A 23,120-nucleotide genomic window follows, 5' to 3' on the forward strand; every position below is an offset into this window, starting at 1 on the left:
ACATTCAACCAGCACAAACCACAGCTTCAGCCATGGAGCTGAAGGAAGGTCTCCTAGAAAAGGAAAATGTGTGTGTGTTTATGCGTGTTTGTGTGCAGCAAGGGGAGGGTCTGTAGGAAATGGCCTTTAGTTTTGCTCAGAAAAGTCTCCCCTAACTTGTCAATGACTTTTCCTCCTTGCACGGGTCCCCATGCCCAGAGGCAGCAAATGTCCAATGGCAGCTCCATCACCGAGTTCCTCCTCCTGGCATTCGCAGACACATGGGAGCTGCAGCTCTTGCACTTCTGGCTCTTCCTGGCCATCTACCTGGCTGCCCTCCTGGGCAACGGCCTCATCATCACCGCCATAGCCTGCGACCACCGCCTCCACACCCCCATGTACTTCCTCCTCCTCAACCTCTCCTTCCTTGACCTGGGCTCCATTTCCACCACTGTCCCCAAAGCCATGGCCAATTCCCTCTGGGACACCAGGGCCATCTCCTACCAGGGATGTGCTGCACAGCTCTTTCTGTTTGTCTTTTTGATGTCAGCAGAGTTTTCTATTCTCACCATCATGTCCTACGACCGCTACGTTGCCATCTGCAAACCCCTGCACTATGGGACCCTCCAGGGCAGCAGAGCTTGTGTCCACATGGCAGCAGCTGCCTGGGGCAGTGCGTGTTTCTATGCTGTGCTGCACACGGCCAATACATTTTCACTCCCACTCTGCCAAGGCAATGCCATAAACCAGTTCTTCTGTGAAATCCCCCAGATCCTCAAGCTTTCTTGCTCCAATGCCTACCTCAGGGCAGTCTGGGTTATCATGGTTAGTATCTTTGTGGAATTTGGGTGTTTTGTTTTCATTGTGCTGTCCTATGCGCAGATCTTCAGGGCCGTGCTGAAGATCCCTTCTGAGCAGGGACAGCACAAAGCCTTTTCCACGTGTCTCCCTCACCTGGCCGTGGTCTCCCTGTTTATCAGCACTGCCACGTTTGCCTACCTGAAGCCTCCCTCCATCTCCTCCCCATCGCTGGATCTGGTGGTGGCAGTTCTGTACTCAGTGGTGCCTCCAGCAGTGAACCCCCTCATCTACAGCATGAGGAACCAGGAGCTTAAAGACACATTGAAGCAGCTGATTCAATCAGCTCTTTTCAGCAGCATTAACCTGCTCGTGTCTCTTCAGAAGTGATTTCAAATTCATCTTCAGAACTTCCTGTGTTTTGGGCAATTGATCTGTGATAACCGTGTCTGTCCATGCCTGCATCCACTCCACTCCACCAGAGGCCTGAACCCAGCCTGTCTGACCCAGAGGCCCGTTCACATGTGGCTGGCACAATGGTACAGCTCGCCTCCCATGTCGCATCTCTGGAATAAAAGGGGATTTCCTCAGTGCTGGTGTCTGGAGGTTGGGCTCTTCCGCCAAAGCTGAGGTCAGGCTGAACAAATTGCCCCCACAATGCCGTGTTGCTTTGCTTGGCTTCTCCATGGGATGGGGAGAGGAGGGCATGGGGCAATGTGTTAGAGAATGGGCCTGGGCTGAGCCTTCACCTGTGGGTGCCCAGTTCCTCTGGAGATGGTGAATGATCAACAGGGATCTGCCTGGGACATCACCCCATGGCTTTCAGGCACCACAGCCCACTCGCTCTGCAGAGCAGTACCAACAGCTTGGGGCCCTGTGGAGAGCACAGGGAGGGGGTAGGAGTGGCAGGTCAGGCCAGCATGGACAAACTTCCCTGGTGAAAGGCTCTCTGGGGGCAGGGACATGCCTGGAGAAGAGCAAAGAAGATACTCCCTGCTTCCAGGGGGTTATAAATGGCAAAGAGAAATCTATTTCTGAATGCACCAGCTTGGGCAGGCTTTTCTATTGCTTGGGCAGCTGGAGCATCCTGAGGATCCCCTGGGCCAGGAGTCTTTTCCTGGGAGAGGTGCTGGCACAGAGGGGCTTTCTGGCAGTGAACAATAAGGATGTCTTGGAGACAGGAGCAGCCACTGGCTTCCATCTCCTCATGCCATGGCTGGCCCTCAGCCCTGGGGCTGATGGGGAGGCTGAGACACCTCTCTGCCTCCCAGGAGCTACTGTGACCTTCAGAGGGGCTGGGGCTGTGGGGTTGAGTGTGCAGAGCTCTGCAGTACCCATCAATGGGCACTGCCATGGGGTCAGCCCAGAATGGGCTGCTTTTCTGGGCTGGACAGGGGGGAGATGGGTAGGGTGCGGGAAGTGATGGGGAGAGCCAGAGAGGGACTGGGCTGGGCTGGAAAGTGCTCAGGAGAGGACGCACTGAAGTTAGCTGAGCTGTCCGACCTTGCAGGGTGAGGGCTCACACCAGGGGTTGGTGCTGCAGAGCCAGGGCTCGTGGAAGGGAGCTGAGACTTGCAGACGCAGGAGAGAGGAGGCTGCTCTGTGCCTTTGGTGCCATGGAGAGTTGGGGCAGGTGCCCCAGGCCATTTGTAACCCCCCAGCCTTTCTCCCTGGCCATTTCCAGCACTGGCAGCACACCCCAAGTTCATGGGTGAATTGTCCTGTTTGGCCATTTCCAGCCTCCTGCTGGGCTCAGTGCTTGAATCCCTCTGCTTGAAGCAAAGGACCTCCAAGATGGTCAGGGATTGGAGCATCTTTCCCCTGAGGAGAGGCTGAGGGAGATGAGCTAGTCCAGCCCGGAGAAATGAAGGCTGAGAGGACCTCACTGTGGCCTGCCAGTACCTACAAGGACTTGATGGAGAATAGAGAGACAGGCTTTTCACCATGGGGCATGGCGGGAGGACAAAAGACAGGGGGTGGAAGGTGAAAGAGGAGAGATTAAGCCTGCAGATAAGGAAAGTCTGTTTCAGTGTGAGCTGAGCCAAGCGTTGGAGCAGGTCACCCAGAGATGCTGTGCAGACTCCGTCCTTGGAGGTTTCCACACTCAGACTAGATCAAGCCATGAACAACCTGGTCTGACCCTTTTTTTTCTGGCAGGTTGGACTGCAGGACTCCCAAGGTCCCCTCCAACTTGAACTGATCCTATGGTGTCAGGCCCCCTCTCTGAGAACCACAGAGCAAATGTTTATGGGGCAAGAATCTTCCTGTGCTGTATGTGACCACCTAAACTAACATCTCAGCCAGCGAAAAGAGGTCGATACCCCAGTGTGACTCTCTCTCGGCAAAGACTGAGGGGTATCGCTGACAGTCCTGGGCAGGAACTGTCTTGGGGGCACAGGGCTCTGGGCAAGACACAAAATGACCTTTTCTTTAAATGCTGCTAGCCTGAGAAGAAAAATGTTTAGAAAATGTCAATAAACATAAAAGAAAGAATTAAACACAAAGATGCAAAGCAAAGAAAATGTTTAAAAACACTTTTCAGCTTTTAAATGTTATTGCGGTTGGATGTAGGACCCAAATGCCTTCAGCTACAGGGACACAGACACCTCCTGCCAGTGCAGATGCCCTGGGAACCCCCTGCCCAGCCTCTGCCTGCAGATCCTGAGGGGCTCTGCTCTCCCACACGCCCTGCCTGAGAGCTGCCAGCCCCAGGCAAACACCTCAGGTACACGGAGGCCTCTAAACACCGCCCTGCGTGTTTTATGATCAGGCAAACAAGGTCTGCCTGGAAAGGTGAACAAATCTGCAACACTGAGAAAAAAATAGGAGCCCATTTTCACCAGCTGAAACAATTGAATACTTCTAATATAGTGGCAGGGTTTTCCCATCATGCCAGAATGGGAATTTGCAGGGATTGCATTAATCATAGGAGAAAAAATATTGATCTCCTGTACTTGCATTATGACTGCTCTATCTATTATATTACGCTCTGTATTCAATCTCCCTTATCTTTCAGGTCTTCCCACCTCTCTTGATTAAATGACCATGTCTAAGCGCATCTTCTCAGCAGAGGTAGCGGGACATTTGCCCTTCCCATTGCTCTCCAGGCTCCCCTCTCCCCCTGCTTTTTGTTCATTCAGATGCCTCCCAATTATCTCGTCGATGCTTTGAGCTTCAGGGACTTAGAAGCTCGCCCCGTCTTTCAGAAGTCAAATGAACTCTTTCATCAGCTCCTTCCTTGCATTTATATCTAGCCCTTCCTATCTCTCTGTCAAAAACAGTTCTTGTATGGCTGTCGTCGTTGGCCATCTCCACCCCAGGATGTCCTACACTGTCCCACGCCTGTGCCTGTTTCCCTGTAGGCTGTAGACACACGATCCACTTCCCCACCTTGCTCTCATCCTCCCATGTCCCTGCCTGTACCAATATCTCTCTCTGAAACAGAAAGCCACGGGCTGATCACAGACAAACACCACCACCCCCAGTGACCCGTCGCACCACACCACTACCCTTCAAGTGACATTTCATCTTCCTCATGCCCAGGCTCAGACTCCAAAGCCTTTCCTTCCTCATGCTGTTTCCTCTACAAAGGAAATCTTCATCCTCCCTGAAACCACCTCTCAAGCGATTGCAGGCTACTACAACCTTGCCCTTGGCCTCTGTGCCGTGAGGCCAAAGCAGCCCAGGTCCCTCGGTCTCTCCACACAAGCCATGTGATTCAGCCCCTTCAGCCCAGCTTGGCAGGCCACCTCTGGACCTTCTCCAGTTCCTCCCCACTCCTGCAGAACATGGAGCCCTGCACCAGGACAGATTATTTCAGATGTGGCCACAACAGCGCTGAGTCAAGGTAACTCCCCTTGTCTGGGTGGTCTCGCTCATCCTAATTCAGCCCCGTGTGCAGCTGGCCTTATTCATGGTCAGCATGCTCCACTGGCTCCTATAGCATCCCTTGTAGCGACTACGGCCTTCTCCGCAGGGTCATTCCTCAGCTGGTCAGCTCCAAGCTTGCCCTGATAAATGCGGTTATTCTGATGCAGGACTGGCCACTTCTCCTTGTCAAACTTGATGAGCTTTCTGTTGGCCAAATCCCAGAGTTTCCCAGGGTCCCCATGAACTGAATCTTCCTTGTATCACCTGTTCACGTGTGCGTGTAGGTGGCTCACCCTGTCCTGTGGTGCCTCCAACAAGATGACAGCATGAGGAATTGAAGGCCATGATGGATAATAAAAGGAGGTAGTAGTTTAACAGCCTTGCTGACCAAGGTAAGAATTCCCAGTGCTGGCAGCCCAGAAACACCAACGGAGGGCAACAGGCAAGCAAAGCCAGGGCCAGTGGGTAAAGGGAAATCAGGGGTGGGCTTTTTGAATGAGAGGGATTGAGGATGACCAAAGGGAAGAACCTGGGAGGGGGGACACAGGGAATAGGAAGGTTGTTTGTGGGCACCAGTCAAATAGCCCTGTCTCAGTGGGGAATCAGCATGGCTGGGGACACCTCCGATGGGCCTGCACAGGAATGCAGACGGCTTGGGGAGCAAACAGGAGGAATTAGGAGTCTGTGGGCAGTTCTTGAGCTGTAATCTCACTTGGGTATCAGAGACATGGTCAGATAGCTCACAGCACTGGAGCGTGGCCATGGATGGAAGCTGCCTCTTTAGGAAGGATGGGGCAGGTCAGTGAGGAGGGGAAGGTGCCCTGTCTGTGGGCGAGCAGAAGGAAAGCATGGAGCTCTGCTAGTGACAGGTGAGGAGCCAGGTGAGAGCCAATGGATCAGGATTAGTGGGCAGAGCAACATTACCATGGGTAATGTTATAGTTGGTGTCTGCTGTGGACCAGCTGTATTAGGAAGAAGCAACAGATGAGGCCTTCTTCTGATGAGTAGAAGCAGCTTCTCATTTGCAGGCCCTGGTCCTCGTGGCAGACATTACCCAGCTGGACATCTGCCGGAGGGGCAGCACAGCAGGGCACAAGACACTCAGGAGGTTTCTGGAGGGCACCAAGAACCTCCCGAGCATTCAGAGAGGGTGTTAGGAAAGCCAAAGCCCATCTCGATCTCAATCTGGTGATTCCATCTGGACAGGAAGGGCATCAAGAAAGGATTTAACAATGATGCCAGCAGCAAAAGGAAGGCTCAGGAAAATGTGGGCCTGCTGCTAGATGGGGTGGGACCCTGGTGACAGAGAACACAGAAGAGGCCAAGGTACTCCATGCCTTCTTCCTCTCTGCGTTTACCGGTAAGCCAACCTTCAGGAATCCCAGGCCCCCAAGACCAGAGGCAAGGAGCAAGGAAGACTTCCCCTTGGTGCAGGAGTCTCAGCTTAGGGAACATGGAAACAAACCGCACATGCATAAGTCCTTGGGACCTGAGGGGATGCACTCATGAGTGCTGAGGGAGATGGCTGATGTCCTTGTAAGGCCACCTGAAATCATGTTTGAAAGGTCAAGGGGATTTGGTGAGGTTCCTGAGGACGGGAAGAAAGCAAATGGAAACCTTATCTTGAAGCAGAGCAAGAAAGAGGATGCAGGGAGCTGTCAGCCTGTCTCCCATTCTACCCCTATAGACAAGCTGAGCGAGTATGGACTGGCTAAGTGGAACATGAGAGGGACTGAAAACTGACTGAGTCTCAGAGGGTTGTGTCCAGTGGCACAAAGTCCAGCTGGAGGATAATCACCAGTGGGGTAGCCCAAGGGTTGATACTGGGTCCCATTTTGTTCAGCCTTTCATTACAGTTCTCTGTGGTGGGACCAAGGGCATCCTGAGCAAGTTCGTGGATGATCTAAACTTGGGAGGAGTGGCTGATACACCGGCTGGTTGCACTGCTGCTCAGAAGGACCTGGGCAGGCTGGAGAACTGGGCAGAGAGGAACCTCATGAAGTTCAACAAAGGGAAACACAGAGTCCTGCCCCTGGGCAGGAAGGACCCCATGGACCAGGACAGGCTGGGGGACGGCTGGCTGGAAAGCAGGTTTCTAGAGAAGGATCAGGGGGTCCTGGTGGACAGCAAGCTGACCACGAGCCAGCAGTGTGGCTGTGTGGCAAAGCAGGCCGACAGCCTCCTGGGCCGCATTCAGGAGAGGTTTGCCAGCAGGTCAAGAGAGGTGATCCTGCCCCTCTAGTCAGCGCTGGTGAGGCCACATCTGGAGCACTACCGCCAGTGCTGGGCTGTCCAGTAAAAGAGACACATCGACTTACTGGAACGAGTCCAGCAAAGGGCCACAAAGATGATGAAGGCACACAAGAATCCTTCAGGAGGAGAAGCTGAGAGAGCTGGGACTTTTTAGCCTGGAGAAGGGAAAGCTCATGGGGATCTTATCAATGTGTATCAACACCTGATGGGAGGGCATGAAGAAGAGGGAGCCAGACTTTTCTCCGTGGTGCCCAGTGACAGGCAATGGGTAGAAACAGAAGCACAGGAGCTTCCGTCTCAACACAAGAAAACACTTTTCTCCTGTGAGGGTGGTGGATCACTGGAAGAGATTGTCCAGAGAGGTTGTGGAGCCTCTATCCATGGAGATATTCCAAACCCAGCTGCACCCTGTATTGGGCAACCCCAGTAGGTGCCCTAGTCTAGACTAGACCAGGCAGTCTCCACAGATACCATGAAGAAGAGTCAGAAGGAACCAATGGAGGTCTCTAGTGCCACAATCTGCTCTGAGCAGGGAGAGCTTGTCCCTTAGATCAGGCTGGTCAGTGTTTTCTCCACTTGAGTTTTGAAAATCTCTGGGTCCCAGACCCAACACGAAGCAACTATAAAGGTGTGGGCTTTTTTCCTTAAACCTCATTTGAAAATCCCCCTCCTGCTTCTTGTCCTCATTGTCTCTTGTCCTCCTTGTTCCCTCCTGACCGCTAGACAGATCCTGATGCCTACTCTGACCAAGGACAATCACAACCTTCTCTCCAAGTGTGGCAACACCGGGATCCCCTGCGACTGCACCGCCAGGCATTGGTGGACAGCTCCAAGGAGAGACACACCCTGGGGATCCCTGCATGGGCTCAGAGGAGGGCATGTGGAGACACCCAGCACCTAACAGAGAGGGAATGTGGCAGTGCCTGTGGGCTGACACTGAGGCAGAGCTGGGGGCAGAATGGGGGAGCAGAGAAGACCTCCAGCAGCTCCTCTGCATACCTGCCAAGGGAGTAATGCACTTGGTGGTGCTTCTGAGAGAGGATGGTGGCATGGGAGGGGAGGTACTAAGAGGTGTGGTGCAGGGCACCGGGGCTCAGAACTAGGTCTGGGCTTCCCAGCTGGCAGTGCCAGTGGCTACAGCCGCCAAAGAGCCCTGACCATGGAGAAAGCAGCAGCGCATCTCCTCCCAGCTGTGCAGAGCTACTCTGGCTGCAGAGAGTCTACTGGGAGTGCTGGGGTCAATCCTGGCTTCCCTGCATCTCCCAACCCAGCGTGTGTCTTGGGTCCCCAGAGCAATTGAACTGACTGGGGTGACAGCCCTGCCTGGCTAGGGACTGAGGGGAACTCTGGGTTGAGTCATGCTTCCTTCATGCAAGCCCTGACGCAGGGTCCCAGCCTCCCTTTTGATGCCACCCTTGAGGAGGGGCGATGGCACAAAGGGATGCGCAGTCGTGAGCACCAGTCCTTCTTCATCCGCTTCCCAGGCCTGGTGGAGCTCCCGGACAGCAAGGACTTCTGGCTCTGCACCATGACCATGCTTTAGGGGACCCACACCCTGGGCATTGTCTTGGATTAGGCAAACGCTGGTGTTTTTGTCTCCGAGGCAATTTCCAACCCAGGTCATCTCTGTTCTGATCTCTCCCTAACCTTTCTCTCATCCACCTGGCCGCTCCTCACCCCCTCCCCACCACCCCTGCAGGGCCCCGAGCTGGCGATGCTGCTCTGCAGAGTGATTTGGCTGTGGTGCCTGGGGTCACAGGGCGACTCCACACTGGCCTTGCTGCTCAGGGTGTGGAGCAGCTCCAGCTGGATGGGGATGGCTGCTGCTCATCTCCCCACTGCACGGGGGAGATCCCGTTTTATTACAGAGAGGCTATGGGGCAGTCAGCTCCGCACCGGTGTTAGACACACTCTTACCCAGGCTCCAGGTGAGACAGAGCAGGTTCATGCCTCTGGAGAAGCGAGACAAATCCAAACATTTCTCTAGGAACACAATAACCACAAGTAACAACAATGGGAAAGGTAATGACAATGGTATTGGTAACAATAATGATAATACACCAAAGCAGCAGTTTTGGATGGGATATCCTGGGAGTTGTTTGCAGAGAGAGATGGAGAGTTGATCACTATTGCAGAAACTTTCATGTAATCCTAATTCCACCCTTGAGCTCCTGGTTCCTCATGCTGTAGATGAGGGGGTCACTGCTGGAGGCACCACTGAGTACAGAGCTGCCATCACCAGACCCAGGGATGGGGAGGAGATGGAGGGGGGCTTCAGGTGCTGATAAAGAGGGAGACCATGGCCAGGGGAGGAGGCACGCAGAAAAGGCTTTGTGCTGTCCCTGCTCCCAGGGGATCCTCACCACAGTCGTGCACATTTTCCCATGAGACCCAGGAGGGTCCCGCAGCAGTTTTTTGGAGAAGGGTTGTGCAGCCTGGAAGCACAGGGAGGCGGGAAAGTTCTCACGTCAGGCACAGACACTGAAGCTCTGATATCGCAGTGACCCGTTCTCTGACAGTGGTTCAAAGGAGCATTTTTACCTCACCACGAGCCTTCCTTGTGCTCATTTGGGTCACGGCCCTGGAACACGCCAGGAGCACGGGCACCACCGCCACCGGAGTGTAGGGGCAAGGCCCCATCTGGCTGGAACAGGTGGAGTGCCGGGGGACAGAGCTGTCCCTGCAGGACTGCTGGGCCCGTCCCGGGGATGGCGGTGCTTGCCGGCATAAGGAAGACGCTGCTGTGCTCTGCTCAAGTGAGTGGCAGGGCTGGGACCTCTTGTTCAGGTGTTGGCAGGGAGCTAGAGAAGGCCTTTCGTCCACTTGGTCCTGGCATGGCCCCTGACCTCTCAGGAGCGAGACCATTCGGGCAGAGTGCAGGAGCCTGGCGCCAGGTGGGGAGCAGCCTCAGTGGAGCTGGGTGTCCTCAGGCCACTGCCTGTGGGGCCCTGCAGCCCCAGGGCTGTCCCCTGGGCTGCCTGTGCCATCCTGCCTGCCGCCCAGAGCAGAGGCCGTGGGCCCTGTCCCGGCCTCCCTTTCTAGCACTACTGGAGGGGCAGTTTGGGTGGGGTGTGTCAGGGACATCTCCAGACACACCCAGGGCGTGTTGGGAAGGAGGCTCCCCAGTACCCGCACACCCGTCCTCTCAGCCCAGCTCTCCTTCTCCTGTGCAGCTCCAGCCAGGACAGCAGCATCCCCACCCCGAGCAGGTAACTTGTCCTCCCGCCCGAGGCTGGGTATCCCCAGCACCAGGCTGTGACCCACAGCTGGATGGAAGGGGCTCCTTGCTGGGGTGTGAAGCTCCCAGGAGGAGGCACTGGGGTGGTGGTGGGACAGTTGGGGAGGGCTGTAATTTCCTCGGCAGGCTGGAAGCTTCCCCATTACTCAGCCCTGGGGTCTTCCACCCTGTGCGGCCTTGAGTGATGGGAGTCAGGACTGGTGCTGCCCCCACCTCTCCCAGGCCTGGTGTTGCCCCTTCCATGTTCTTGCCCATGCAGATCCTACCCGAGGTCATTTGACCAGCAGCGGGAGAGTCTCAGAGCCCATCATCATCTGCATCATCCTGGGGGCCCTTCTCTGCCTGCTCCTGGCCCTCCTGGCTGGGCAAGTGCTAAGCGCCAGGGCTGGGCGCAGAGGTGGGTCCTTCCATAGCAGTCCCAGGGACCATGCCTCCTGGAAGGGCTGTGGGGTGCTGCGGGGTGTCACTGAGGGGTACAGGCAGAGCTGGGGGGATGAGACTGTGTGCTGCCACCTGTCCTATGCACCACCCCATTGACTGCCTGGCCATGGGGCACCAGCAGCAAGGGGTGGAGAGAGCCCAGAGGAGGGGGGAGGTAGTGATGGGGCGAGGAGAGAAAGAGCAGAGTGGGGATGGCCAAGGCTGGCAGTGCTCTGGGTAGTGCTGGAGGGGGCTCTGGGGCAAGGGAGATGGCAGGAGGAGCATGGGGCAGTAGAGTCCATCTCCATGGTGTCAGGTCCCCAGGCTGTCCCTCTGCCCAGCCCTGCCCATCCTCGCCCATTCCCTGGCAGGGCAGGGGCCCTGCTATAGGCCCATGGGGCAGATAAGGGGCAGCTCCAGGTGGCAAGGAAACATGGGAGCTGCTCCAAGGTCAGACAAGGGGGGAAAGACCCAGGGGCCAGAGGGGCATGAGCGCTGCCTCCAAAAAGATAATGCGAGGGTGGCGCTGCCCCAGATAATCTCCACAGCAATGTTGCCCTCACTGGGGACGTGGCGGCCATGCCTGGACAGTACAATGGGGCTGTGCTGTCAGACCAGTCCTGGGCTGGCCAAAGGAACAGGTTTGGGGGAGCACAGTGGGGTCCCATCACCCCTCTGCCTGTCCCTGTGCCAGCCCTGCCTCTGTCCCCAGGCTCCAGGAGGGCTCAGGAGCTCTTCCCCGAGGCCGTGTATGAGGAGATCGGTTACAGCCCAGTGTGGGAGAAGCAGGCAAGGTTTGGTCGCTCAGGTGGGTGTGGGTCCTCCCTGCAGGCCCATCTGCAGGACCCTTTCCCCTGGCCCCAACACAGGGCTGATCCCCTGAAGCCTCCCAGCCCATGGTCCCTGCAGCGCTGGGGCCATGTGGTCTGTGGGGAGAGCATCCGGGTCCTGGGCCCGGGAGAGGAGCTTCCTCCCAACCAGCTTGGCCCATCCCAGCTGGACAGCCCCTCTCTTCCTGCCCCTGCACTCCATGTGACACCTGAGGAATGAGGGAAGGGGCTGCGCTAGGGCAGCTCTGGGAGCACCTTTGAGACGGTATTTGTCTCGGGGGAGCAGGGTGATTCCCAGCCCTCCTCCCCATGCAGCCCCAGCTCTGTGGGTCCCCCTTCCCCAGGAGCACTGACCATGAGACAGGTCCGTGGGGCTCGCTCCCTAACACCCGCTGTGCATCTCTCCAGGCTCCTATTCAGAGGAGTCCCTGACCCAGCTGCAGCCCTCACCTGGGGACAGTGAGGAGGAGGATGGTGTGGGATCAGCACCAGGTAATGGAGGCAGGAAGGGGCTGATCTCCCTGCAGCCATGTGATGGACAGAGGTGTCACTGAGTGTCACCATCACAGACGGGGAGGACATGGGCGTCTCCTGTGGTGCTGCCACCACCAGTGTGTCAGCCCTGTGTCCCTGTGCATCCTCCCATCCTCTGCTCTGCAGGACGTGTCTTCTCACTGTAACCAGCTGCCCTCTCCTTTCAGATGTTCTTGTCCTGCCCGGACGTGACCCAGTGGATGGCTATGATGATGCCAGGGAGGTTTCTGACCCTGGGGATGATGCTGCCCCTGGGCAGGGAGCTTGGGAAATGCCTGGGGCACCAGCGGAGGGAGCAGGGCCCAGGGATTCATGCAGAGGTGAGAGGGAAAGATAGCGCTGACGGTTCCTGGGGTGCCATCCCTGGTGCCACCCAAGTTACTACCATACTGACACCCAAAGCTCCTGGGAAGGGGGAACCTGACCCAGGAGTTTTCCTTGGAGGGACTTGGGGTGGGAGAAGGAGCTGAATGTGGGGAGGAGTGGGGAGGAAGGTGATGTACAGACCCCATGCGGCAAACTGCAATGTCCTGCCTTGCTGCTTGCAGGGAGCAGCCTGCGCTCCCGGAGAAGTGCTGGGGTCCCTGGAGCTGAAGGAGACACCTCGTCCATGTCCCTGGGGAGCATGGGCTATGATGGTGCTGAAGAGGTGTCTCTGGCACATCCCCGTGAGGACACAAAGGCTGTGACAGTGGAGCTTGGTGCCCAACAGTCCCTGAGCCCCAGGCCAGGAGAGCCCATCCCTGCTGTGCAGCTGGGTGCAGGCAGGAGGGAGGAGAGGCCTGTGCAGCTGGGAGAGCTGTGAGCACCAGGGAACCGTCTCCCTTTACCACGGGCAGCAGAAATGGCTGGGAGTTTCCTCTATTTTTATTCCCATTTTCACACTGTGCATCCATATTGGTTCCTATTAAAAGTCTCTGGGGTCTTTGACCCAGAGCTGCTGCTTGCCTGCCCAGGTGTTGGGTCATCTCCCTGAGGCTGATCAGGGGGAGCAGAGAACAAAGACACAGTGGTAGGGAAGGGGTGCGTCTCAGGGACAGCAGGCTCGGGGTCAGGCTGTGGGGCTGTGAGAGCCCCTGGTGCCTGGGGAATAATCCTGCTGACAGAGCCATTTCCATCCTGCTGGCCACAGGCAGTTTCTAGTCAAAACGGCTCTCTAATAGGTGCCGTGATGCACCCCGGTGGGAGCACCCATTTCCTCACCCTGGGGTTTCCAGCTGCTCTTTCCCGCAGGCCCTGCCTGGGCCACACTGGCCCCACAGTGCAGAGGCCATGACAGAGCTGCCATGTCAGGGTAAGTCCTGGGTTGTTGCCCCACAGAAGTGAGCCCTAAGGTGGCCGCAGTGCCCTGAACACCCCAGCCAGCCCCAGCGGGGATCATGGCCCATGGATTACCTCCCATAAAGGTTAGGAGGCAGCTGTGCTCCACACTGCCCCAGCACAGGGTGCAGAGCCACTTTCTGGGACACACGGGGCTGGAATTCCCTCTCCTCATGCTCTGCCAGGACCCCAGTCTCCATGGGCTGTTCCTGGTGCCTTGGGCCCTCACAGACCCCGAGCACTCTTGTCACAGGCACAGAGCTGCCTTCTTCCTGAGCAGGGGCTGTAAGGCCCCACGGCAGCCCTGGGACCCCCTCCTCCTGCTCCCCTCCAGCCCCCACCCCTGCCCTCCTGCTGCCTCGCCAGGGGTGTCAGTTTGGATTTGTGTCGGGGCAGTACTTGTGTGCAGGTACAGGAGGGATGGGAGCAGGGGGGATGGGGGCACCTTTCCCTCAGCGCTGTTGGAGGGCCAGGGGATGGAGAAAGGATCTCCACGAGACGTGTGCTGCAGCCAAAAGCCGTGGTCTGGCCCCTGGCCTGGAGAAGGGCCCATCCAGGAGGGTGCTCATGTGGGCACGTTTCCATGGCAGAGGAGATTTTGTGTCCCTCCCCTAAAACAGGTGCTGCTGGGAGCTGAGCCCGGGTCCCTCTCCCTTGGCTGGGGCTTTCACCAGCCCCTGCGCCCATGGACAGAAAAAGCACAGAAGCCAGGAGGGGAGAAGAGTTTGACACTCGGGCAGGACCTGGAGCCCAAACTGCCCTCCCTGCTCCCACTGGTGGGTGTCCACACCCCTCCAGCGCTTCCCTGAAAGGCTCCTCTGCTGCAGGCTGGAAGGTGTGTTGGCTCCCTGTGGGGAGTTGCTGAAGCTCAGTACTGCTGCCAACGGCAGGATCTGGCCCTAGAGGAGAAGAGGGCAGGAGGCAGCTGTCGCCAACATCCTCTCCCACTTCCGCATTGCCCCATTCCCTGCTGGGAGCTCCTCCACCCCTGGGGGGACCCTGGGGGATCTGGAGGAAGCCCAGGCTCACACATCCCTCTGCTCCATACCCTGGAGCCTTCCTGCTGGCAGCTGCCACGGGAGAGCAGCGTTCCCAGGGCGAGACTCCAATGGTGATGGGTGACATAACATGGGCACTGCAAGCACAGCCTCCATCCCCTGGAAAACTCCCACTGGGATAAGCTCCAGCCCTGCATCTCAGAGAAATAAGGTATAAAAGTGAAGTAAAGACGGGAGTGTTATCTTCTGAACACAGGATGGTGGGTCCTATGAGCAGTATGGAGACTGACCTGCAGACTCAAGGTGCCCCAAGTGGGGATCAGGGAGATGAGCCCAGTGCCTGCCCCATGGCACCTCCCCACCACCTCTGCCCTCCCACAGGTATCATATTTCTCCCTTACTCTGGCACCTGGTACAGGTTTGCCTCCTCTTCCTCAGGGAGGTAAGCTACAGGCCTGGTGTGCTTGAGGGAGCAGCAGACCTGAGCAGAAAGAGCCCATTTCATGGCATTTTTGGGACCTGAACAGTCTGGCCCTGTGGGTGGGGTCCGTTCTCTACTGCAAAGCAGGATTGTCACTGTGCCCCGGATCTGTGCTTGCTCCTGCAGCTCCTGAGGACCTACCTGAGGGGGGTCACAGTGAGACCCCCAACTCTCAGCACTGCTGCCCCACACTGGGCAGAGCATGGCTGTGGAAAGCCCACAGGAGGGCAGCCTTATTTCTCTTAGTTTGGGCTCGCTGTTCCCAGGGGCTGAGCACCCTGCAGTGAAAGGCCATGTCTCACACACCAGTTTGGTAGCGGGTGTTTTAGCTGGGGGAGCAGCCAAGGCACCATCTGGCCCTTCCCGCCTGTGCACGGCTGTGGACAGCCCTGTGCCTCCCTGATCCCACCAGTGCAGCATCGACAGAGACACCAAACACTCCAGGAACAAGAGGTGGGCACCAGCCCTACCAGCCCCAGCTCTGCAGGGCTGTGTCTGACCTCAGGAGCTCCACATGCCCTGAGCTGAGGCTCTGCTTAAGCCAGTGGTGATGGTGGAAGGAGAAGCACTTGGAGACAGGGTCAGGATAAGAAATGTCATTCCTCCAGCTGGGAGTCCCACAGCCTTGCCCAGGCTCGTCCAACTCAGCAAGCCCTCCCTGCTGGCACAGAGGAGCGCTTCCCTATGCGGTATGGGATCTCCACCTGGAGTCAGGACAATGTCAGACCCTTATCCCTGGAAAGCCACCAGGGCAGTGTGGCCCTGATCCCAAAGGGCGCCTGGGCTGGACCAGCACCCTCACACCACATCTCTCAGCACAGCCAGAAATGATTCCTAGTGTGCTGCTGACACCTCTCCCCTCCCTGAGGTCTCCCCACACTCTGCTGCCAAGCATTGTCCCTGGGCGGTGGGGTGGGTCTGTGGTGCAGGGCAGTGACCTGAGCTCAGGTCCAGCACAGCTGCCTGCTTCTCCTCCAAGAGGGGGCTCAGCAGAAGCAGTAACACAGCCCTCCCACAGCCCTCCTCACCTCACAGGCAAGCCCTGGGTGGGCAGGGCAGGCCCACAGGGCCTGGAGAGGACCAGTGCCCGAGCTCCAGCCTGCACCTGCCTGAGGCTGGGGAGTCAGGGCAAAAGTACCCCTGGAGATGCTGGGGGTTGAACCCAGGACCTCCCACATGCAAAGCAGGTGCTCTGCCACTGAGCTACATCCCCTTGACACCTGCCAGCAGGAGAGGCACTCTCCTCCCGTGATGTGCCTATGACAAGTCCTGTATTCCTCTGGGTGCCCAGGGACCCTCTGCAGCAAACAGCACTTGAATCCTTGTGATGTGGGGCAAGTTGGGACTGCCTCTCTGCTGGGGCCTGATCCTGGCACAGGGCTGCACTGCAGAGCGCTGCCCCTTCAAGGTCTCTGCAGGGCAATGGGGCAGAAGGAGGCTCTTGCTGCAGGTGCTGCTCCCACACTCTGGCCCACTCCGGGATAGGTCAATGGAGAGGAGAAAATCCTTTCCCCTGAGCCTCCTCTGCCACCCAGGGCAACAGCCATCTGTGCCACATCTGTCCTCAACTCTGCAGCAGCAGCAGTGCAACAGGGTGAGGGAAATGCCCTCCCTGGACTGATGTGCCCCCAGGCTCCAATGGCATCCCAGGGCATGCCGTGGAGGGCACATGGAGGCAGAAATCTTATACCCCGTCCTCCAGGCACCGGGACTCCCCCTGCACCCCTCTGTTCCCCAGCAGCCCTGCAGGTGAGGTGAACAGCAGGCTTCCATCTCCATGGGGCTGGGGATGGGCGTTGGGCTCAGGGACCTTCCCATTCCTTCAGCACTGATGTCTGTCCTGACAGCAAAGCCGTGCCCAGGGACAGCCCTGGCTGGGGTGCCTGTGGCAGGGTGGGTGAGCGTGCTCAGCTGTTAACCCAAAGGTTGATGGTTTGACCACATGCAGGGATGGTGTCCTCAGGGTGGTACAGCTGGGGCAATTGTGTTGCCCAGTGCCATAGATTTTTCCCTGCTGAGCCCCTGCCTAGCAGAGAGGGTTTAGGGGAATCAAAACCAGAGCACAGTCACTGTGACCTTCTTGAGTGGTTGAGTGGAGTTAAGGGGATGGGCTGCTCATCGATTCTGCTTCACACACATGGCCCCAAAGCCCATCCTCAGCCATGACTCTCCCGTTCTTGCTCAAGAAAGACCTGGAAGGACTGCTCTTTTGTAGCGCTGATAATCCCGCAGGCACTACCCCTGCAGCCAAGCATTTTCAAGCTCGTGCTCAAAGCTGACAAGACAGTAACTGTGCTTGGACAGACAGTCTCTGCCAGGTGGCATGGACACTGCTGATTCCCCACTCCAGAGTGGCAGAGGCTGGATCCCCTTCTCAGGACAGACTTCTTGCCAGGAAGCCACAGCCAGGGGGGTGCCTCACCTGGTTCTTACTGGCACTTCACTCAGCATCCGTTTTGGTGGGTATTTCTTTCTTTTCTGTGTCTACTCTTTCCACATACAGGAATGACAGAAAACCAAACATTTCATAAAAGCTTGTCAGAAAGCCCTTGTTATAGACAGGAAGTCCATCAAATCTGGAGGGAGCCAGGAACATTGCCATAAGCACCAAGAAGATCCAGGAAGCTCAAGGCCTCTTCTCACTTCTTCACTCACTCTCACTTCTCAGTTCGTCAAGTGACGCGAATTCTTGCAACCATGATTTGAGCCTGGAAGTGGGAAGGGATTTATGTCTGTGGGTGGAGGAGGAATAAGTGCATTGTGGGAGTATGTCAGGGCTGAAGGCCCTTGTGCAAATCAGGGGTGATGGAGACATTTCCATCTTGTGCGCATGCCTTAGCCTAGGAAATGGGGAAAGCCTGCTGCTGTGGGTGGATGTGCTCAGTCATGCCCCATGAGCGTGACCTTGCTCTCTTTTGCAAGAAAGAAGAAAACAGGAGGACTCAGGTTGCAATATCTAAGTCAGCCAGTGGGAAACAAATAAGTAATTACACTGGGGGAAGCAGGCTGGAGGGGGGTCAGATAGGAGGGGGGTCAGATAGGAGGGGGGTCAGATAGGAGAAGGAAAGGAGTGGGAAGTAATGATTTCTGTGTTAAAAATTTGGGAAGCTGAGATCCAGCTTGTGTGTACCTTTTTTCTGAAGAAGGATCTACTTTTTTTTTTTTTTTTTTTCCAGCGGGGCTGACCCTATCAGACTAGCTTTCACAGTTCTCCTCTGCTAGACAGCCCAGAGAACAGGAGGGATGGGATTCATTTACTCAGATTTAGACATGTCCAGTGGAAGGGCTTGATTCAACTCCCCCCCTTCTCACTGTCAATATGAAGATGTCCTGAGGAATCCCAGACACGCAGGACCCCCACCCCTCAGCTTGCCTGGGTAACGGAAGAGAAAACAGCATGTTTAGAGTAAGCTTTCTGCCACTTCTGGGCAGGTGTGGCATTTCAACAGCTCCCACTTGCAGGATCACAACTGTGGTTACTTTAAAGCAAGAAGAAAGCCAGGGAAGTTTTTTACACTCTTCAACACCAGACCTGTATTTCCTTAAGACACAAATTCTCTTTTCCCGCTTCTCATTCCCTAAACAGTCCCCAGATTCTGCACTTCTAAAGATATACCTGGTACACAAAATATGCACTTCTGAGTTGTCCACACTTGACACAACTGCAACCTGTTTATTCCTGGTGGGTCACAACTAGTAGGAGCTCTCGATGCAGGCCACAGTCTTTCTGAGGGCATTTCCAAGAGCCCCCTTGACTTGCCTGTTCTGCAGGCTGTAGAGGAGTGGATTGGCCATGGGCGTGAGGATGGTGTAGAAAAAGGATGGCACTGTATTGAGCTGCCTCAGTGAGGCTGTTCTGGGTATCATATAGACAACGATGAGGGTACCATAGAAAACAGTGACCACGCTGAGGTGAGAGGAGCAGGTGGAGAAGGCCTTCTGCCTCCCCGTGGTGGCTGGGATCCTCAGGATCGCAGCTATGATGCAGATATAGGATACCAAGGTGAACACAAAGGGGAAGACCACATCCAGAAAGCAGATGATGAAAGTAACCAGTCTAAGCACCGTGGTGTCACTGCAGGCGAGCTCCAGCAACGGGGCAAAATCACAGAAGAAGTGATCAATTGCATTGGGACCACAGAAGTGTAAGTTGGAAAGTAGCCCGGTGACTACGGTAGACATTAGTAATCCTGCTAGCCAAGACCCAGCCGCCAGCTGGAAACAGAGCTTCTGCTGCATGAGGCTGGCATAGAGCAGGGGGTGGCATATGGCCAAGTACCGATCATAGGACATGATGGCCAACAGATAACACTCGGTACCTGCACAACAGGCAAAGAAAAAGAATTGGGTCATGCAGCCTTGAGCAGAAATGGTTCTGTCCCTGGTTAGGAAGCTGGCCAGCAGCCTGGGCAGGATAGTGGAGGTATAGCAGATTTCCACACTGGAGAAATTCCCCAGGAAGATGTACAGGGGAGTGTGAAGATGCCGATCTGCCACCACCAGCACAACAATGAGGATGTTAACAAACACAGTCACCATGTAGATCATGAGAGAGAGGAGAAAGAGAGGGATCTGAAGCTTGTGGACATTACTCAGTCCCAGCAGGAGGAACTCCACTGGTGATGTCTGGTTGTCCCATTCCTCTTTCTCCATGAAGTGCTGTAGGACCTTCTTTTCCCCACTTGGCAGGACGGGAACCTGAGGAAGGGCATGCGCTTCTGTGTTTGTTGTAAAAAGGAATTGGGAAGAAGTCATTGCCAGAGACCACATGGAGGTTTTCCCTCATCTGACTGAATTCCCACTTGGTTTAGGGGCTCCATTCCTAGTGAAAGGGCAGGAACAGGTTCTTCAAGAGACCCGAACTGCTCTTCTTAGAAGAATCTCCTCTGATTAGAGAGATGAGTTACTGCATTGAGGCACCTCTTTCTGTGGAATAAAAGAGAATGTTCATTTGCTCACATTAGATTATGACACATGAAGTTCTTCCCAGTAGTACCCAGCATAGGCATTAGCCAAGTCCTGCTTTCAAGCAACAGAAAGATGGGCCAGACAAAAAAGCCCCATCATGTGAAAAAGCCTTTGAGGGAACACATTGTGCCATAGACTGTTTCTTCACTCTGGGGAAGAATGGACCCTGAACAGGATTAGTGGTCTCAACTCCCTGAAACAGTTGCTTTCTGATGAGACAATTCTGTCCCTGGACAGTCCATCTCTTTCCACTGACCAAGAGTGGCCAGGAGTTACCAGCTTGGTAGTTGAAGGCACTGCAAAGGGTCTGTTAGACAGGAGATGTACAAGCAGATGGGAACTTGGGAGAGAAGGGCAGGGAAAACTGAATTCCAGAGACGAGGTACCTGAGCTGTCTAAGCCAAATGAGGAAAAGTGATGCTGCATGAGGAGGAGGGGAAAAGGACAGGGGTGACGTGGTGCTTGAGGACATGGTTTAGTGGTGGACTTGGCAGTGCTAGGTTAACAGTTGGACTCGATGATCTTAAGGGTCTTTTCCAACCTTAATGATTCTATGATTCTATGATCATTTTCTGAACATCTTTATCTCCTCACCTTCAATTTCTGAATGCATTTGGGCTGCCTCCCTGCAGCAGCACAGCACCTGGACCTCAGTATTCCCATCTGAGTTCTCAGGGCTCCCTGCTCAGCATTGCAATGAAGACACAGGAGTGTCCTGAGGGTGAGTGGGGCTGGGGCAGTGCAGCATCATCATCAAGCACAGGTTTCCAGTACATGCCTGATACATGCCTGATTGCCTGCCCAGGGAACACCTGTGGCTGAAAGAGAGAGCACTTTGCCCACGCCTCCTCCTTGGGCTTTCATAATGCTCAGGTCAGACAAAACACTGTGCCTGATGATTCCCTGTGTCAAAACTTTATACCATTTACAGAGAGCTGGAGATGACCAAGGCAGGCACCTAGGCAGCCCAGAGAGTTCCTGGGATGGAGGAGCCCTTTTACTCAGTGATTCACCCAGCATACACTGGCATGCCTTGTTCCTGAAGGTGCTTCTATGGGGAGGGTGCCTCAGATTCACTGCTCCCAGTAAGTCACATCCCATGTGGATGGCTGAGAGACAGCTGTGAGAGAGGTGAGGGATTGAGATCGATCCCTAAGATAGAAGCAAGAAGGAGAAAGAGACAGAGAGAGATGAAGAGAGCTGAGGAAATAAGGGACATGTATTGGCACACTGGCCCCATACACTCTGCCCCAACCTCTTCATGTCCACTGAGGTGCGTGAGTGCCCATTAGCTTATCCCCCACAGCTCTGACTGTACTGACAACCACACTGCCTGTATCTCTGCCTCAGCAAATCCAGCACCTACCTGTAATCCCCAGCAGGATGTGATAACCTTTCCTTTGAGGGTAACGGAGGATGAAAGGCAAGATCTGGGTGCCTTGCTCTGCCTCTTCCCCATTCCATCCTCCCCTTTCCAATTCTGCCTGCAGACTCTGACCCGTGACTCAGTCATTGCTCTGCTCTTGCACACTATCAGCATCTCCTTCTGTGAGTCTTCAGGAGCTCCTGAATGTCACCAGCTCTGCAGTGCCTCCTGGGTTTATAGAAGAGTCTCCTGAAGGTTCCTGCTGCAGCTCAAGGCTCTCTGTGTCGCCGAAAGTGAGCGCTGTGCAGCTGAAGCCCTGTGGGGATGAAAGCCCTGAGCTGCCCTCCCCTGGATCTCTGTGCTCTTAGGAAGAGTGGAAATGAGCCAGGGGAATGAGCCGTGATCTCTTCAGACTCATGGAGCAGAACTACAATGAGATATGTGCCACAGCTTCTCCTTCCAGGCTCCCTGAATGGTCCGTGGGGAGAAAGGAGGCACTTCCTCCAAGCTGAGGAGGCTGGTAATGTGGGACAGGATGGATCACCCTCAGGGGTGCCAGGCTCTGCCTGTTGAGGAGAGAGGAAACCCAAACCTTTCCTAGCCGCAAAGGTGCCTATCTTGCTGGGGGCTCAAGTGAGCTCAGCTACTGATCTAGACTGCCAGTTAGGACTCCACCCTCCTGAAGGAATGCTGCACGGGGTTCTCCTTTGCTCTGGCTTTAGGTCAAGGGGAGCAAGAGGGCATGACACTTCCCACCTCTGTTGATTTGCACCTCATGACAAGTAGGCTCCCTTGTCTCTCCACTGAAAGCAAAGGGAGAGAGGGACCCTGGGATGCCATTTGTGGTAAGCAACTGCTCAGAGCATGGTCTCCAGTGAAGTCAGACTTGGTGGTCAGGGCTGTGTCCAGTGGGGTCTTGAAAACCTCAAAGGATGGACATTCCGTAGCCTGCCTGGGCAACTTGGTCCAATGTCTGTCTGTCCTCAGGGTCAGTGTTCTCCCTATTCCAGGTCAGAATCTCCCCTGTTCCAGGCTATGACCATGTCTTTTGTCTTTCTGCCATGCACCTCTGTAAACAGCCCAGCTGTGTCTTTTCAGTAATCTCCTGGTAGGTGCTGGAAGGCTGCTAGTACCTTCTCTTTAAGCTGTCTCTTCATCAAGCTAAACAAGAGCCACTTTCCTCAGCTTGTCCTCACAACTCAGGTGCTCTAGTGGTCTCTGCTGAGTTCATGAAAGCTTAGAAGTGTCTTTCTTGTACGGGGTGGTGGGGTTCCAGATGCAGAGGTTTCTACCCAGCCAGTCAGTCTCCTCTGTCATCATTATAAAGGGTTAGTCTGTCCCATGTTTCCTTCTGTCAGGACAGATTGGGACACTTCTTTTTGGCCTGTTCCTCAAACACCAGAGGAATTGGCATTGCTGTCTAGCTCCCTTGAAATGGCAGTCTGCCCGTTGAACAAATTGACTGCCTCCCTCTGGTTTTGTGTCATCCAAAAACTTGATGAGGTCAACCCCGTACACTTCTCAGGTCATTGGTAAAGCTACTAAACAGGAGAGGTCTCAGAGCAGACTCCCAAAGAGTTCTGTTTGTAGCTGGACTTTGGGTAGAGTGTGGACCATTCCCCATTACCCTTTGGGACCACTAATCCAGCCAGTTTTTCATCCAGTCTTGTACACCATGCAGGCCATAAAGTCCCAAGTTGGATACAAGGACTTCTGAGGAGCAGAATGGTCAGAGAGACTCTTTCTCCAGCCCTTGAGACTGAGGTGACACTGGCTACTCAGGGGGTCAAAAGTGCTTTGTCTTCTTCCGAGTCTTCAGCAAAACAAACATCAGGAGATCCTTCTGTTTTATCTCCCTTCAGGCTTACTTCTCTGCTTAGCTACATGGACTCAGTTCAAGTCCTCTTGAAGTCTGGAGGATGTCAGAGGCCTGAGGCAATTAATTAACCTAAATGACCCTGATCAGCCTCAGCTGAGGCCTCCATCCACAGTCATGGGCCTAGGAGCTCCAGGCCTTAAGTCCCTACCCTACCCTATGCTGTAGGAGTACTGGTCTCCAGATCGG

General features: G+C 55.3%; 2 protein-coding genes across 2 annotated transcripts; one reads left to right on the forward strand and one right to left on the reverse strand.

Moving 5' to 3' along the window:
* Positions 1-207: 207 nt before the first annotated feature.
* Positions 208-17,401, forward strand: LOC309603883 (olfactory receptor 14C36-like; the record flags this gene model as incomplete). The annotated part of the gene is made up of 2 exons (XM_082338767.1): positions 208-1,149; positions 17,390-17,401. The coding sequence occupies 2 exons, from the start codon at positions 208-210 to the stop codon at positions 17,399-17,401; spliced, it is 954 nt and encodes a 317-aa protein (XP_082194893.1).
* Positions 17,402-18,414: 1,013 nt separating this feature from the next.
* LOC309603881 (olfactory receptor 8A1-like) lies at positions 18,415-19,374 on the reverse strand (the record flags this gene model as incomplete). Its single annotated transcript, XM_082338765.1, has 1 exon — positions 18,415-19,374. One exon carries the CDS (start codon positions 19,372-19,374, stop codon positions 18,415-18,417), a length of 960 nt encoding a protein of 319 aa, XP_082194891.1.
* Positions 19,375-23,120: the final 3,746 nt, after the last annotated feature.

The sequence above is a fragment of the Platalea leucorodia genome, assembly GCF_965183815.1.
Source record: "Platalea leucorodia genome assembly, contig: HAP1_HAP1_SCAFFOLD_231, whole genome shotgun sequence".
NCBI lineage: Eukaryota > Metazoa > Chordata > Aves > Pelecaniformes > Threskiornithidae > Platalea > Platalea leucorodia.